Source organism: Melanerpes formicivorus, unplaced genomic scaffold (assembly GCF_026170545.1).
Source record: "Melanerpes formicivorus ecotype bairdi unplaced genomic scaffold, bMelFor1.0.p_v2 SCAF_68, whole genome shotgun sequence".
In the NCBI taxonomy this organism is placed as follows: domain Eukaryota; kingdom Metazoa; phylum Chordata; class Aves; order Piciformes; family Picidae; genus Melanerpes; species Melanerpes formicivorus.
This window is the reverse complement of record NW_027142420.1, coordinates 1,715,948-1,731,209: the sequence shown is the minus strand read 5'-3', so window position 1 is coordinate 1,731,209 and position 15,262 is coordinate 1,715,948. Positions and strand designations below refer to the sequence as shown.

The 15,262-nt window shown below is 46.9% G+C and overlaps 1 protein-coding gene across 5 annotated transcripts in view; it reads right to left on the bottom strand.

The window, feature by feature from the left end:
- Positions 1-15,262, bottom strand: part of FMN1 (formin 1) — a 191,262-nt gene that overhangs the window by 38,920 nt on the left and 137,080 nt on the right. For all 5 annotated transcript variants that reach the window (XM_068162902.1, XM_068162904.1, XM_068162903.1 and 2 more), the window contains one exon: positions 1,353-1,445. In XM_068162902.1, coding sequence (XP_068019003.1) covers positions 1,353-1,445 — 93 coding nt within the window. The remainder of the gene's footprint in view (positions 1-1,352; positions 1,446-15,262) is intronic.

Below are 15,262 nucleotides of genomic sequence, written 5' to 3'. Positions count from 1 at the left end.
CCCACCAACATCCTAGAAAGTCCCTCCCCTGCCCATTCAGACACTGGAAGGCCACAATTAGGTCTCTTCAATCTACTGAAGTTTATTTCCCCCTTGAGAATAATTAATCCCTTTGCAAAAAGCAAAAGGGGAAAAAAATCTACTGAGTCCTCAGCAGAGTTTACTGATGATGTGGGAATCACAGAGCACTCAGCAAAGATTATCTTCCACTCCAAGAAAACCCAGAAAGAACCAACCCAGCCCCCCAGCAAGCATCACCATTTAACATTCTGCCTCCCAGGGCAGTGAAAGGCTTTCTGAAAGAGAGCTTCAGCCCAACTGTTCCAGCACCACATGTCAAGGAGCTAAACTGGGAACAGAACCCAAAGGCTCTGGCTCCTCCCTGCCTGTGGAAGGCAGCAGGCTTCGCTGCACTCAGTTACACAAAGCAGCTCTGACCTCAGCAGGAGTACAGTTTATCCCCTCTAGCATTTCAGAATGTCAGTCTCCACAACACTCCCAGCGTTGCTTGCTACAGCCCAGCACGTATCAGCTTTAATTGCTATTAATTGTAATTAGGAAACCTAAACAGCTCAGCTGAAGCAAATCACTGTCTTGTGTGGTTTGGGTTGGGTTTTGGTTGGCTGTGGTTTTGGGTTTGTGTGTGTGTTGGGGTTTTTTTTTTCCCCCTTACAGTATTTCCAACTCCACACTGGCTAAAAAGGATGGGCAGTGGTGTGTGAGAAAAACCCCTTCCTATCGAGGAGCTTCAAGCCTCCCTTCCAGCCAGAAGTTTCAGAGAAGCAGCTGAGCTTTGGCTACTTGCTGTGAGCTGGCAGAAAGATAATAGACAAATTTAGGGTGGTTTTTTTTCTTACATTTGCTTAAACCAGCCACAAATATTTGATTGTTGTTTTTTTAAACAAACAAAACTGAAAGCAGATGCTCAAGGGATGCTCAGCACTATCAGTTAACTCCTCACTGCTGAGGCACAGTCCACACTGCCACACTGCCTTAGGGGTTGGAAGGGACCTCCAGAGATCATCCAGCCCTGGGCAGCACATTCCAATGGCAAACGACTCTCTCGGTGAAGAGCTTTCTCCTCACCTCCAGCCTAAACCTCCCCTGGCACAGCTTGAGACTGTGTCCTCTTGTTCTGGTGCTGGCTGCCTGGGAGAAGAGACCAACCCCCACCTGGCTACAACCTCCCTGCAGGGAGTTGGAGAGAGCAAGAAGGTCTCCCCTGAGCCTCCTCTTCTCCAGGCTAAGCAACCCCAGCTCCCTCAGCCTCTCCTCACAGGGCTGTGCTCCAGACCCCTCCCCAGCCTTGTTGTTGTTGTTATTATTATTATTACTACTCCAGAATTTATTACCTTTGTGGAAGAAATCTTCTAATTTCTCCTTGAAAGGCTGGAGATGCTCCTCAGAAGACTCTCTGCAAACTAACTTCATCTGCTTTTCAGAGGCTGCAAAAGAAGTGGAGAGACATTTGTGGCACGATTCATCTCGCAGAAGTGGATGGCAAGAGTGTGAAAGCCTGCAGTGCACTTAGTCACCTAGACTGCCTTTAGAGGAACTGGAAACAGAATCAGAGAATCACAGAGCCATAGAGTCAGAATCATAGAAACAGTCACAGAATCTTAGAATCACAGAATCTTAGAATCATAGAGTCATAGCCACAGAATCATAGAGTCGTGGAGTCATGGAATCATAACATCATAGAATCATAGAATCACAGAGTCATAGAGTCATGGAATCATAGAATCTTACAATCACAATCACAGAATCACAGTCATAGAATCACAGAATGGTCTGGGTTGAAAGGGACCTCCAAAGCTCATCCAGTCCAAGCCCTGTGCAGTCAGCAGGGACATCCCCTACTAGATCAGGTTACCCAGAGCCCTGTCCAGCCTCTCCTTGAATAACTCCAGTGTTGGGAGGGGCTCCAACCACCTCCCTGGGCAAATACAGAATCCAGCCACCATATCACCACAAAACCCAGCAGTACTTGGCCTAGCCTCCAAAGAAAATTCTGTACCCATTTGTAGAGTGGAATTTGTCTTCAGCAATGAGTGTGTGCTGTGTGCTGAGACCTGCCACTCACACAGCCTGCCTCAGACACAAATTCTAGATCCCACTGAAAGCTCTGCACTTGGATTCTGCCTTGGCCCTGGACTGACTTTAATCAACCAGTGCCAGACATCCCCCACTCAATGATTTCTCTGAACACAGATGCAGGAATTCAGCTGTACTGAAGCATTCCAGCTCCAGGCCATGATGTGAAATAGTAGAAGCCTGTAACAAGCTAACAATTTGTTTACAATTGAACCTATCTGTTAGTTTAAGACCTGATGCTATGCCAACCTCTAAAAACTCCAGGTCATTTGCCAGCCAATTCTGCCACTCCTAAAACCTCCAATAGAGTTCACCAGGTCCTGCATCCCACATTAAAGATGAAATGAGACTGTTAGGAACCAGTATGCAAACACTTTCTGCTCAGCAACTGAATTTACCAACTACTGTAAGACTTCCTTTCACCTTTCTCATTTCCAAGCAGCTAAATTCAGATGGAAACTTCTTTTTCAGCTCAATCCAGGAGTTGAAGTGTGGCTGCATGCCACAAATATTGCTAACATTGTGACACAAATCAATTTGTTGCAGTAGAAATGAATAAAGCCCTGTGGCAACAGAAGTTGAGAGCTTGTAATTAAAATGTCATGTTAATGCAAGTTTGCAGTGCAGGGAGAAAAGTCCCTTCTGCTCTGCCCTGCTGAGGCCTCACCTGCAATACTGCATCCAGCTCTGGGCTCCCCAGCTCAGGAGGGACAGGGATCTGCTGGAGAGAGGCCAAGGGAGGGCTCCAAGGCTGTTGAAGGGACTGCAGCACTGCCTGGGGAGGAGAGGCTGAGAGCCCTGGGGCTGTTCAGTCTGGAGAGGAGAAGGCTGAGAGGGATCTGATCAATGGCTATCAATAGCTGAGGGCTGGGGGTCAGGAGGGAGGGGACAGGGACAGGCTCTGCTCAGTTGCACCCTGGGATAGGACAAGGAGCAATGGATGGAAACTGCAGCACAGGAGGTTCCAGCTCAGCATGAGGAGGAACTTCTTCCCTGGGAGGCTCCCAGAGCCCTGGAGCAGGCTGCCCAGAGAGGTTGTGGAGTCTCCTCTGGAGCCTTTCCAGCCCCATCTGGATGTGTTCTGTGTGACCTGTGCTGGATTGTATGCTCCTGCTCTGGCAGGGGCTTGGACTCAATGATCCTTCCAACCCCTGACCTCCTGTGAGCCTGGGACATTTATAATATTGCTTTTTAAAACCTGAGACTCGCTTGCAAATTCACACTCCCTCTAAGGCAGGTGCAGTACTAGATGCTTTCTATGGGTGGTCAGAAGTGCACTAAGCAAAGAGGCTTTTAGAAGCCATGCTGAATTCATGTCACAGAATCACAGCATTGTCAGGGCTGGAAGGGACCTCAAGGCTCAGCCAGCTCCAACCCCCCTGCCATGGCCAGGGACACCTCACACTACAGCAGGTTGCTCACAGCCACATCCAGCCTGGCTGCAAACACCTCCAGGCAGGAGGCTTCCACCACCTCCCTGGGCAACTTGTGTCAGGCTCTCACCATGCCCATGGGGAACAACTTCTTCGTAAGGTCTAATCTAATTCCTACTCCCTCTAGCCTGGAGTCATTCCTGCTAGTGGTATCACTAACAGACACCCTAAAATGTCCCTCCCCAGCTTTCCTGCAGCCCCCTTCAGCTCTATGCCATGTGGGGAGAGGTTGTTTTGTTCCTTACTTGGTTATAATCAAATGTTTTTGTATGCAATACATGCTGCTGCAAAAAACCAAACAACATGACTCAAATGAAGCCTTGAACTGCTTAGTGTGTCAGGGCCTGCTGCAGATGAGGTGCTGGTTAGAGATACAGCTCCTTCCCCATCTTTATTTGTTGGTTAGACCTAGTTTTAGAACCACTGCTCAGTGCCTTTGAGTTACTGACATTGTCCTATGCTATTGGTTGGGCAGGGCCTTGAGCAGCCTGGGCTAGTGGAAGGTGTTCCTGCCCATGGCAGAGGGGTTGGTACTAGATGATCTTTAAGGTCCCTTCCAACCCAAACCATTTTATGATTCTCTGATCCTCTATGATTAGTAAGGAGCTCCAGAACTTAGGCAAGATGGGCTGAGCTACAGGCTTCAGCTGATCTTTAACCTCTAGTCTTGCAACCTGCAGCGAAGACGAAACTGAGAAAGACCTCTGCAAGGTGAAGAGAAGAGAAGAGAAGAGAAGAGAAGAGAAGAGAAGAGAAGAGAAGAGAAGAGAAAGAGAAGAGAAGAGAAGAGAGAGAAGAGAAGAGAAGAGAAGAGAAGAGGAAGAGAAGAGAAGAGAAGAGAAGAGAAGAGAAGAGAAGAGAAGAGAAGAGAAGAGAAGAGAAGAGAAGAGAAGAGAAGAGAAGAGAAGAGAAGAGAAGAGAAGAGAAGAGAAGAGAAGAGAAGAGAAGAGAAGAGAAGAGAAGAGAAGAGAAAAGAGAAGAGACCAGACCAGGTTGGAAAAGACCTTCCAGATCATCAAGTCCAACCCATCCCTAGTGGGTGTTTGGATGACAGATAGCAAGCAGAAGGGAGTGTGAGTTTAAACACCACAGACTGGGGAAGAGAGGCTTTGATTAGCTGCTTAGTGATGTGGGTTTAATAAATCAGCTTGAGCAAAACAAGTGAGAAACCAGGGAAGTTTACACAACTTCCAAAGATTATTTGCTTGTGATACAAGCCTCTTACCATTAACAACTTGAACTTTCCATGACTGTCATGCACTGAATCAAATTTATGTGCACTTAGCAATTGTATTTGGGGAATGAGAAGATTTCTGCAGCTATTCCAGCAAATTGTAACACTGTGCTTGGGAAGAAGACAGACTCAGTAGAGCTGCAAGGGGGTGGGGAGGACATCTAGCAAAACAACTGAGAAAGTACTAAGTTTCTGGCTGGAAGTTAGAAGAAAGCAGCAGCTACAGGTTGGGGGTTTTGCTTTGTGTTTAAATAAATCCCTGGATAACTGTGGAAGGCAACACTGAGATCTTGTTGTCTATAAAGTGAGAAAAGGGCACAGGTGTTAGTGCACAAGTGATGTTCAAGCACTGGGCTACACACTCACTGTGAAATGCACACAGTCACTATGAAATGCACAGAGTCACTATGAAATGCACACAGTCACTGTGAAATGCACATGGAAGGCTGCAAAGATTGCAAGATAATAATGATTTTATCATTCTCTGACACAAATCTATTTGCATACATCCATTCAGAAGCAGATGTCCAGGAATGTGCATCAGCACAAAACCACAGACCTGCAGAATCACTAAGGCTGGGGAACAAAACACCCAACCCTTAAGATCATCCAGCCCAACCATGACCCAACAGCCATGACCACTGAAGCACCACATCTGCAGCTTCTTGGACCACCTCCAGGATGGTGACTCCACCACCCCCCTGGGCAGCCTCTTCCAACCCCTCACCATTCTCTCAGTGAAGAAGTTTTTCCTCGTGTCCAACCTAAACCTCCCCTGGCACAACTCCAACCCATTCCTTGCATCCTATCGCTGGTTACTTGTAAGAAGAGACCAACACCAGCCCCACTCCAGCCTCCTTCCAGGTAGTTGTAGCCAGCAGTGAGGTCTCCCCTCAGGGGTTGATAATGCACTGTCTGGAGTAAAGCTTCCTAGGTACTCCCTACAAGCTTCAAGAGCACAAGACTTCGAAAGGCTCCTGGGCTATGTCCCACTTAGTTAAAGGACCAAGATTAGGATATATTGTTTCTAAATTAAGAAGATAGCACACACACAACCCCTCCAGCAAAGCTGAACTCTTGGCCAGTCTGGAGAAGCAGCTGCACTGCTGTGCAGTGGCAGAGTTGATTTGGGTAGGGAATCCTTAAGAAGGAGATCAGTGTTTGGCACGAGGGGAAAGGCAGCGCAAGGTGGAGGCACAGAAGAGAAGAGCAAGAGAGAGAGGTGATACAGAGCAAGTGAACCAGAGGTGCTGCTGAAAATGCTGCAAGTCTAGAGATGAGCTGATGATGAGATGAGCTGATGATGAGATAAGACACCAGCACGGACTGCTGAAGTCAGCTTGAAACAATGAAACTGGAGGAGACAAAAGAAGTGAAATAAATGCTGGCAGCCTCTTGAGAATTTCCATTATCAGAAAGCCTTACAGAGAGACCTCTGGCTGCTTCTCTCTGCTGCTATTTATCTAGAAGCTGGCTATCTGAAACAAAAAATCCAGCAGTTTACTACCCAGAGTTCTTTCAGATAACTGCCAGAACAGGCTGGAGGGCTCTGGGACTGTTTGAAGCGTGGAGCTAATGGAAGCTGATGAAATGCAAACCTGCTAAGCACAAAGGCAAAGCATCTGCCCTAGGCTGCTTGATCCTCCTCTAACTGCCTCTGGATTTAGCTCCCACCTCACTCAATAACCAATGCTTTTGGTCTACCAACAAACAAAATACCCCACCTGGGCAAGTGGAGGTTAACTCCTTCTGGTTAAAGTCAACTGCACTGAAGGATTTGAACGACACTTGCATTTATCTGCCTTCTGATGTTAAAAACAAGACACAGGTATGGAGACTCTGGCTGAAGGCAGTCCTGAGCTGCAGCTGGAACTGCACTCTCAAGAGATGCTGCATCCTTGCTGAAATCTCTCTGGTCTCAGCTGTCTCTTCAATAATGAAGTGTCCCATGCAAAAGAATGATTCCTTGCCCAATACCTAGAAGAAAACCATGGCTGGGACCACAAAGCAAATACATCTTTCAGGCTGAAAATGATGGCTGGGACGACAAACCTCTTAGGTGGAAGAGCTCTGGAACGTCAGCAAATTTGCCTAGGGATGGATAGGGCAAAGGATGTGCCCCTGTGGCCAAGAAGGCCAATGGGGGGCATCCAGAAGAGTGTGTCCAGCAGGTCCAGGAAGGTTCTCCTCCTCCTTGGCCCTGGTGATGTCCCACCTGGAATACTGCATCCAGGTCTGGGCTCTCCAGTTCAGGAGGGACAGGGATCTGCTGGAGACAGTCCAAGGAAGAGCTACAAGGATGCTGAAGGGACTGGATGGAGCACTGAGAGCCCTGGGGCTGTTCAGTCTGGAGAGGAGAAGGCTGAGAGGGATCTGATCAATGTCTACCAATAGCTAAGGGCTGCATAAATATAAATATCTGAGGGAGGGGACAGGCTCTGCTCAGTTGCACCCTGAAATAGGACAAGGGGCAATAGATTTGGATTGAAACTGCAGCACAGGAGGTTCCATCTCAATATGAGGAGGAACTTCTTCCCTGTGAGGGTGCCAGAGCCCTGGAGCAGGCTGCCCAGAAAGGTTGTGGAGTCTCCTTCTCTGGAGCCTTTCCAGCCCTGTCTGGATGTGTTCTGTGTGCCCTGTGCTGGATTCTCTGCTCCTGCTCTGGCAGGGGCTTGGACTCAATGATCTTTTGAGGTCCCTTCCAACCTCTAACATCCTCTGATCCTGTGAAAGAATGGTGGAAGCATATTCAAAGGAATCACAAATCAAACACAAATAAAGACTCATCTGAAGAGGGGAACAAAAGTCCTGACAGGGCTAAATCCAAGGCCTTGGTGAAAATGGCAGCTACAACTCCACACATTCTTTGTCATCCTAGATTTGCAATGCTGATGAAAGGCTACCACACAACTCTAGGACCAGACTCAATCCTACACAACCTCTTATCAAGGTTTCTGATCACTAATATACACTGAATTTCCTAAGTCCTGGTTGTTCACTCAAAAATGTACTGGGAATATACTGCTTTAAAAAAATAATAAAGTCACCAAATCCTGTCAAAAATCATATATTAAAACCCCAAACCTGGACAGTTCTGCTCCAGCAGCTGCTCTGATGTTTTTTCATTGCTAAAAATGCTGTGGTGTGTGAGGTAATCCCAGACATCAATCCAAGCTGGGGGATGAAGAGGCTCAGAGCAGCCCTGCAGATAAAGGACTTGGGGGTGCTGGTGGGGGAGCAGCTGGCCAGGAGCAGGCAGTGTGAGACTGCAGCACAGAAGGCCAAGGGCAGCCTGGGCTGCCTCCAAAGCAGTGTGGCCAGAGATGGAGAAAGAGGATCCTGCCCCTCTGCTCTGCTCTGGGGAGACCTCACCTGCCGGGCTGCATCCAGCTCTGGAGCCCTCAGCAAGAGAGAGAAATGGAGCTGATGGAGAGGGTCCAGAGGAAGGCCATGAAAATGACCAAGGGAGTGGGAAACCTCTGGTATGAGGACAGGCTGAGGGAGCTGGGGCTGCTTAGCCTGGAGAGGAGAAGCCTCCAGGCAGACCTAACAGCAGCCTGCCAGGACCTGAAGGGCTCCAAGCAGGCTGCAGAGGGACTGTTCCCAAAGGCCTGCAGGGACAGGACCAGGGACAATGGTTTGAAATGAGTGCAGAGCAGACTGAGATTGGATGTGAGGAAGAAGTTCTGCACCAGGAGGCTGCTGGAACACTGCAGCAGGTTGCCTGGGGGGATGGTTGAGGCTCCATCCCTGGAGATATTCAAGGTCAAGGACAAGGTTGTGAGCAACCTGATCTAGTGGAGGGTGTCCCTGCTGAACGCAAGGGGTTGGACTGGATGACCATAGGAGGTACCTTCCAACCCAAACCATTTGATTATTCCCTGAATTTCTAATACTGATTTATCCCATTCATTACAACAGAAACATTTTCCCTTTCCTACTCTGCATTCCTTCTATGGAAAAAATTCTGCAAGGCTTTCTGAATAGGATAGGGTAGGATAGGATAGGATAGGATAGGATAGGATAGGATAGGATAGGATAGGATAGGATAGGATAGGATAGGATTCTGAAAATCTGGGGAATCTGAAGGCACTGTGAGAGGTCTGAAGGCATTGTGAGAGGTCTGAAGGCATTCTGACACCCAGCACACAGCACACAGCCTCTCATTCCAAAATGGTCATCTGAGACAATAAACAACCTGTTGGAGCATTACTGAGTTCCAACAGATGCAAGTTCTCTCTCACTGTAAGAAACCTCTGGTTCACTTCCTTGGTATGCACTGTAGGTTGGTGCAATTCAGTGCAATCTGCTGCTTTGGAAGTTGTTTATTTCTCCATGAGCTCTGGCCAAATTAAAATTAGCAGCTCTGAGTGTGCAGTGGGGATTTGAAAGCCCTTACAAATTGCTGGAGGTACATCGTGCTTCACCCACTGCAGAGCTTGGCCAGAGACATGGAAACCATTAGCAAAGCATTAAAACCAAGCTGGAAAGTGCTGATTATCAGTTTGCCACTGTCTGTGGATTTAATGCAGTACTTGGCTCAGAAAGTTCCTTAAAAATCCCCAATATAAGTGAAAATATTTACAAAACAGAACAGCTCTCACTTAATGCCTATTGGGCAATAGTCTTTTAAAGCTCCACAGACACTTGTAAATCTGTCAAAGGAATCACTGCCCATAAACAAGCTTTCATGTAAAGAGCATTTCAGTGTCAATCAGACAGGAGTTGGAATTTTTTGAGCACCATCCCTTAAAGTAAACTCAAAGCCAGGAATAGTTTCGTGCGGGTCACAGTAAATTACTAACCATTTACTCACCGGAACCCACCCACAGCATTTACAGGAATCATCCTGACAGCGAGCCCCAGGGGCAGCACCACCAGCTCCTATAAACCTGTCACTGCCACTATCCCCCACCATGAGTTATGCCACTGGGAGAGCAGCAGCCCCCCAGCAGCCCATCTGTTCTGAGCCTGGCAGGTTGCACTGCCAAGCTTGCTACCTTCTCTTCCTGTGCTAATGCAGCCTCAGCTTGGACAGGATCACAGGAGCAGAGGATGTTAGGGCTTGGAAGGGACCTCTGGAGATCATCAAGAACTTCTCAGCTGTGAAAGGTAATGAAAGCCATCTGCTAAAAAGCAATCTGAATTTCAGGAGATGGCACCTTGCTAAACACCTGTCTCAAGAATCAGCTACCTGCCTTCTTTAGAACTCTAGCTTGTTATGCGGGGTTAGGTTTCAACCACAGGAGTTCCTCCACCATCCTCTTGATACAAACATTTGTGTTCACAGGATCAGAGGATGTTAGAGGTTGGAAGGAACCTCTGCAGATCTTCCAGTCCAAGCCCCTGCCAGAGCAGGACCATAGAATCCAGCACAGGGCACACAGAACACATCCAGATGGGGCTGGAAAGGCTCCAGAGCAGGAGACTCCACAACCTCTCTGGGCAGCCTGCTCCAGGGCTCTGGGACCCTCACAGGGAAGAAGTTCCCCCTTGTGCTGAGGTGGAACCTCCTGTGCTGGAGTTTATATCCATTGCCCCATGGTTACTATTTGATAATTCTTAGTTTAGAACCCTTAGCTTTTCTGTTCCAAAGGGGATTTGAAACCATATTGCAAATTATTTCAGTGCAGCACTAAAGAACCCTGTGTTTCTCTTGCCCTGCATTATAAGGGGGCTCTTCTACCCCACTACTCTGCCCTGCTGAGACCACAGCTGCAATCCTGTGTCCAGTTTTGGGCTTCCCAGTTCAAGAGAGACAGAGACCTGCTGGAGAGAGGCCAAGGCAGAGCCAGGAGGATGCTCAGGGGACTTGAGCATCTCCCCTGTGAAGAGAGACTGAGAGCCCTGGGGCTGTTCAGTCTGGAGAAGGCTGAGAGGGTTCTGATCAATAGCTATCTATATTTGAGGGCTGGGTGTCAAGTGGAGGGGGACAAAGCTCTTTTGGGTGGTGCACAGGAATAAGCCCAGGAACAATGGATACAAGCAGGAACAGAGAACTTGAAAAGAAATTTCTTGACATTGAGGGTGGCAGAGCCCTGGAGCAGGCTGCCCAGAGAGGTTGTGGAATCTCCTTCTCTGGAGCCTTTCCAACCCCACCTGGATGTCTTCCTGTGCAGCCTGCCCTGGGTGATGCTGCTCTAGCAGGGGGGTTGGGCTGGATGCTCTCTGGAGGTCCCTTCCAGCCTCTAACATTCTGTGATTGCGTGATCTCTGCTCTAACTTTCTACCATGCAGAAGCTTGCAGCCCTACTTGGGTCAACACACCCAAATCATCTAATACACTCCAGATAACATGCATCAACTGAAATGATCCAGCAAATAACTTCCTCACTATTTACTTTGGGTTTACTTTATTAATCTCCTTACTTGCAAAACATTTTCCCAGTTAAACAGAAGGGTACAGGAGATTCCTGTTTACCTGTAGGACACTTGCAGGATTTGATTATAATCTTCCTGCATTTTGACAGCTTCTATCTGCAAGTGGCAAAGCTGCTACTGACCCAGCAAAGTCCTGAGAGTATTTTCTTTGTACTTTTGGGCACACATTGGTAACCACCACACATCTCCACCATGGCCAAGTTCAAGCACTGATGCCCTGTCCAGAGCTGGATGGACTGACACAGCACCCAATGGAGAGGGAAATGCCATGAAGCAGGGTCTGAAGTTGTCTGAGATGAAAGTAGCTGAGACAAATCTAGAAGAGGATCAGACTGAGATGGTGCTCTGCTCTCAAACTCTGCCCTAAGAAAAGGTCAACACTTTAATGCAAAAAAGTGTTTGCATGCCTAGAACTGCACACACGCTCCTGATGTATTAATGACTTGCACAGTGATTGCGCTGTGTTATTGCTCTCTGGTTTTCAGCTAATTTAGAAGAAGAATCACACAATTGTCAGGGTTGGAAGGGAGCTCAAGGCTCAGCCAGCTCCAACCCCCCTGCCATGGGCAGGGACACCTCACACCACAGCAGGTTGCTCACAGCCACATCCAGCCTGGCTGCAAACACCTCCAGGCAGGAGGCTTCCACCACCTCCCTGGGCAACCTGTGCCAGGCTCTCACCACCCTCATGGGGAACAACTTCTTCCTGATGTCTAATCTAAATCTCCCCTCCTCTAGCCCGGATCCATTCCTGCCAGTCCTGTCACTACCAGACACCCTAAAAATGTGCAACTATTTTCTTCACTCATTAGTAATTCTGTTTCCTTGAAAGGCCATTTCAGAGGATAGAAGCTGGTAAGTAAAACTGCAACAGTCTGATCCCTGTCTGTTTGAAAGACCTTTTCCTTCTGACACACAAACAGCTCGGGGGCTCAAGCTCCCAGGTATAAATGTGACAGCAAAACACTGTCATGATAAGCCCTAAGTGAAATAATCTAATTAGCAGCAATCAAAACACCCTGCAGAGTTCACCTGTTCTGGTGGAGTTCTAATGAAAGCTGCCAGTCAGACCCCTTGGCAATGCTCAGAACAGGCTGCCCAGGGGGGTTGTGGAGTCTCCCTCTCTGGAGATATTCAAGACCTGCCTGGATGTGTTCCTGTGTGATCTGCTCTAGGTGACCCTGCTCTGGCAGGGGGGATGATCTCTGGAGGTCCCTTCCAATCCCTAACATGTTGTGATTCTCCCTCTTGAGGAAGTTGTGTTTGTTTCTTTTAAGTTCAACAACGTTTGGAAGGAGCTCTCCCAGCACGTGATGGCAAGCAGGGGAACTGTCAGGCCTCACAGCTTCACCTACCCTGGAAGAACACTGGATCTGAGCTCCTCGTTTAGTCAAAGAGCAGCCACATTTCACATAACTGATGTGAATTTTGTTGTCTGTTAAGATGGTTTCCCAAGAGCACATTTAACCAAACAACCAAAGATTGCTAGGAAAGCTAAATATTTGTCACACCACAGTGACACATCTGAGACTCTGCTTAATGTATCCTCACCCCAGTGCTGGTTTACATGCAGCGAGCCCTCAGCAGGGAAGCAAACTGCAGCCTGAAGAGCACACGGGAAGGAATAGAAGGACTGAAGCTCCCTGACTTTCCAGTCAGGTTGCTGTACAATTCCTGAAGTGATTCCAGCAAGCTCTGGCTTAGGGTCGAGATCCAAACGTGCAGACCCCCAGACATGGATAAGGTCTGTCAGGAATGGAAAACGTGCCCCAGGAGCAGCAGCCTGCTGAGAAATCAAAATGGTTCCCTTCTGCCTCAGCCATACAAAAAGTGACTGCTTTGTGACGTGGAAGAGTCTGGTCTGGCTAATTCAGGGCAAGAGAAAAGGTTAATAATGATAATGATAATATAGGGTAATGATGACAGCAATGATAATGATTATGGTAATCATAATGATGATGATAATAATGATGAGAATAGCAATGGTGATAATCATAGAATCAGACATAATAACAAAAACAACAACAATAACAACAACAACAATAATAATAATAATCATAATTATAATCATAATCATAACAGCTAAAATGTTGATGGTGTTAGAAAGCAAGAGAAGACCTTACAAACACAAACACAGAATTACTTATCAGTGTCCCGAGCAAGGGATCAGACAGCTGAGGATTGCTGGGCAGAGGCTGAAGCAGTCTGTTTATGAGCTGACATTCTGGAGGCCAGAGCAGTGATCTCCTGCTTCCCTCTCTACTGCTGGATCTCTGATATTCTGTGCAGGACAGATCATAAAGCTCCACCTAATAAAATTCTGCTACTGAGTTTATGGCTTTGGTTCAGCTCGAGCATCCTGCTTAGCTTTACAAATAATGTAAATTCATAAACCACTTACAGTATTAGCAGGAACACTTCCCAAAGTGCTAATTAGCCTCACTACCACTAATTTGTACCCCACTGTCTGAATTAATGTCCTTCCAGTCTTTGCTCACTGGCAGTAAGTATATAGTCAGCCACCTCAGCACTAGCAGAAATCTGCCTTTTCTTTTCCTGCACACTCCCTCAAGGAGGAGAAGCTGATGAAGGCCATAAATATGAAGTCACAGTTCCTCCTGATGCCAGCATTACACACTCTGCAAACTCCAGCACTCATCACCCACATCGACAGGGACACTATTCCCTACCCCTCCTCTTCCCACAGGTACACTACCTGCTCCCCGCCGTAAATGAGATGTGTCCATAACTAACACTCCCCACCGACGCACTCAGTGATATCCAAGGGCACACAGGAATCTCAACTGTGGTATTTTCAAGATCTCACTCCTGAATCTTAACATTTTTAACAAGACATTTCTTCAGGATTATTTAGCCACAGACAGAAGATACAGAAGAAAAGAAAAATCAGCAGCATGCCAACGCTTAACCAGCCCAAAGCTTTCTCCCTCGCCTTGGTGCGCGCATACCGACGTCTGCTTCCAGGGAATAAACTCCCAACTCCTCCTTGCTTTACTCCTTTAGCACAGTGCTGGATCTTATGCAAATCACTCCAGGTTATTCTCTAATATCCCAAAGTGGAAAGCCTGCTGGAATGGCAAGAAACGAGGCAGGCAGGAGATTTTCCTCTCGGCACATTGGCACGTGAAGGCTACCAACGGGGCGCTGTCAAAATGTTAGTTTTACTGGTAAAATAGCCTCCAATGCACATACACAAAATGTGGGGGCTTCTGAATGCCTGCCTTGTGTGTTTGCCAAGTCAAAACAAACCCAAACACATCTCTGCTGGTCTGCAAGGGGCTGGTCACAAAGCGGGTCAGGAAACTCCGAGGAGGAAGGGAGCGTCTTTGTGTCGGCTCTTGGAAAGCGAAGGAAACTTTTCTTTGCAAAGCTCTCCTTTGCTCTTTTCCCTTACACCTTCCTGCACTCAACCAATGCAGATCCTGCACACGTTGGACAGTGCAAAAACACAAGAGAGAACCACCAGCTACAAACCAACGGGCTGATGTCTGAGGAGGTAAGACAGGCACCTATCCGGCTCCTCACGCTCCACACCGTAGGTCAGACATCTGCTCGCCCTCCCTTCGAAAAGCTTAGCTTCAGTTTGGAATTGGAAAGTGCAATTAGCAAGGAGAAAAGTGAGGAGGGAAAATAATGCTGGGAACATTTCAGCTCATTTCACTGGTCCTGCTGGGAAACTTTGTCTGGAGCAGGTATGTGACTCAGATGTCTAAAGCTCTCTTTTAAATGGACCTAAAACCTCTCATTTACATTAGACTAAGGCTCAACTGCTCAGAAATAATTTAGGATACATTTCTTAAACATACTTTTAATATCTATTTTTAAATATCTTTTTGACATACTTTTGATCTATTTTTGTCTGGTTTGGATATATTTTTGGTTATATTTTTATATATCATTTTATATTTTTAATATACTTTTGATATCTTTTGGTATCTTTTGATATCTTGATATATTTTGATAAATCTTTTATATTTTTGATATATTTTTAATATATTTCTATATATATTGGTCTCTTTCCATAGAATTTTTGTATTTTTATATATTTATTTTTATTTTTAATTTTTAAAATCTCTTTTGGATATCTTTTTTATCTTTT